This window comes from Galeopterus variegatus, unplaced genomic scaffold, assembly GCF_000696425.1.
Source record: "Galeopterus variegatus unplaced genomic scaffold, G_variegatus-3.0.2 Scaffold8742, whole genome shotgun sequence".
NCBI classification, from domain to species: domain Eukaryota; kingdom Metazoa; phylum Chordata; class Mammalia; order Dermoptera; family Cynocephalidae; genus Galeopterus; species Galeopterus variegatus.
Window position 1 is genome coordinate 29,801 of NW_007734853.1, and position 1,787 is coordinate 31,587.

At 43.7% G+C, this 1,787-nt stretch overlaps 1 protein-coding gene across 1 annotated transcript; it reads right to left on the reverse strand.

Moving 5' to 3' along the window:
• Positions 1-186: 186 nt before the first annotated feature.
• LOC103608719 (olfactory receptor 10J4) lies at positions 187-1,122 on the reverse strand. The gene has a single exon (XM_008593125.1). It carries the CDS (start codon positions 1,120-1,122, stop codon positions 187-189), a length of 936 nt encoding a protein of 311 aa, XP_008591347.1.
• Between the last annotated feature and the right edge of the window lie 665 nt (positions 1,123-1,787).

The following is a 1,787-nucleotide window of genomic DNA, read 5'->3' on the forward strand; positions in this document are numbered from 1 at the left end:
GTAAACCCATCTGTATGCCTTAGCAAATCCACCCATCTCATCTTTCATTGATATTTTCCTTTCTTGTTTCACTCTATCCCCCTCATTCTCAGATGCTTCCCAGATGAGGCACCTGGTGCCCTCACACTATCTCTTATATGATTTGCTCTATCACTATGACACATCACCTAAGAGACTGACCAGTACCTAGGAGAGAGGCTTTCTGCCCAAAGCTCTGAGCATGGCATCCTTGACCTCCTTGTTCCTCAGGCTGTAAACAACAGGATTCAGCAGGGGGGTGATGACAGTGTATGTCACAGAGATAAGTCTGTCCTGAAGAGAATTTTGGGATTTGGGCTTTAAGTAGATGAAAGATGTACAGCCATAGTGGACAATGACCACTGTGAGATGTGAGGCACAAGTAGCAAAGGCCTTTTTCCTGCCTTCAGCAGATGCAATCTTGAGGATGGTGGTGACAATCAGGACATAGGAGATAAAGATCAAGACCATGGGCAGAACAAGGACACAGAGACTGATGAGCAAAGTGATAAATTCTTTGATGGTAGTGTCAGCACATGCGAGCTTCATTAAGGGACGGATATCACAGAAGAAGTGGGAGATGATATTGGCATCACAGAAGGGCAGGCTAAACACAGAAGACACCTGAATTATAGCTGTGCTCAGACCAATGCTCCAGGATCCACTCGCCAATTGTACACAAGCCTTTTTGCCTATGATGACTGAATACCGTAGGGGGTTGCAGATGGCCACATAGCGGTCATACCCCATGGCTGTGAGCAGGAAGCAGTTGTTGACACCAAAAGTGAGATAGAAGAAGAGCTGGGTGGCACAGTCTGGAATGGAGATGGCTTGTTGGGGGCTGAGGAGACCAGACAGCATTCGTGGGATGATGGCAACAGTAAAACAGGTCTCAGAAATGGACAGCACACTCAGAAAGAAGTACATGGGTGTGTGAAGTTGACGATTGAGGTAGATAACTGTCAAGATGATAGCATTGCTGGCAAGAGTCAACATGTACAAGACCAAAAGGACCACAAAAAGGATGAGTCTGTGATGCCACTCAAAAATGGAGAAACCTTCAAAGGTAAACTCCTTCATCGCTGTGAAATTGGGTTTTGGCATTGAGGAGAATCTGTGTCTGAAAGAGATGAAGTGGGAAGGTTGAGTTTTGAGATTAGAAATAGTAGGCTGGTCCAGGGTCATCAGTAGACATGTGCAGGGACTCAAAAGGGCTGTATTTCTGAGTTTCAGAAGCTCTCAACATTCAGCCACTGGCCAAATGCTGAAAGATCTTTCAAGTTTCTCAGGGACCTGGTACTGGGGGCAGATATAGTGAGGCAGGAGGAGGGAGTAAATACGTAAAGGGAGTACAGATTCTCCTCTACTTATGATGGAGTTAGCTCCCAATAACCCATTACAAATCAAGTTTCTCAGGGACCTGGTACTGGGGGCAGATATAGTGAGGCAGGAGGAGGGAGTAAATACCTAAAGGGAGTACAGATTCTCCTCTACTTATGATGGAGTTAGCTCCCAATAACCCATTACAAATCGAAAATATCATTAAGCAGAAAATGCATTTAATATACCTAACCTACCAAACATCATAACTTAACCTAGTCAACCTTAAGTGTGCAAACCCATCTAACACAAAGCCTATTTCCTAATAAAGTGTTAAATATTTTATGTAATTTATTAAATACTGAACTGACAGTGAAAAACAGAATAGTCATATGGGTTCTCAAAGTACAGTTTCTACTGAATGCATATCACTTTCACACCACTGTAAA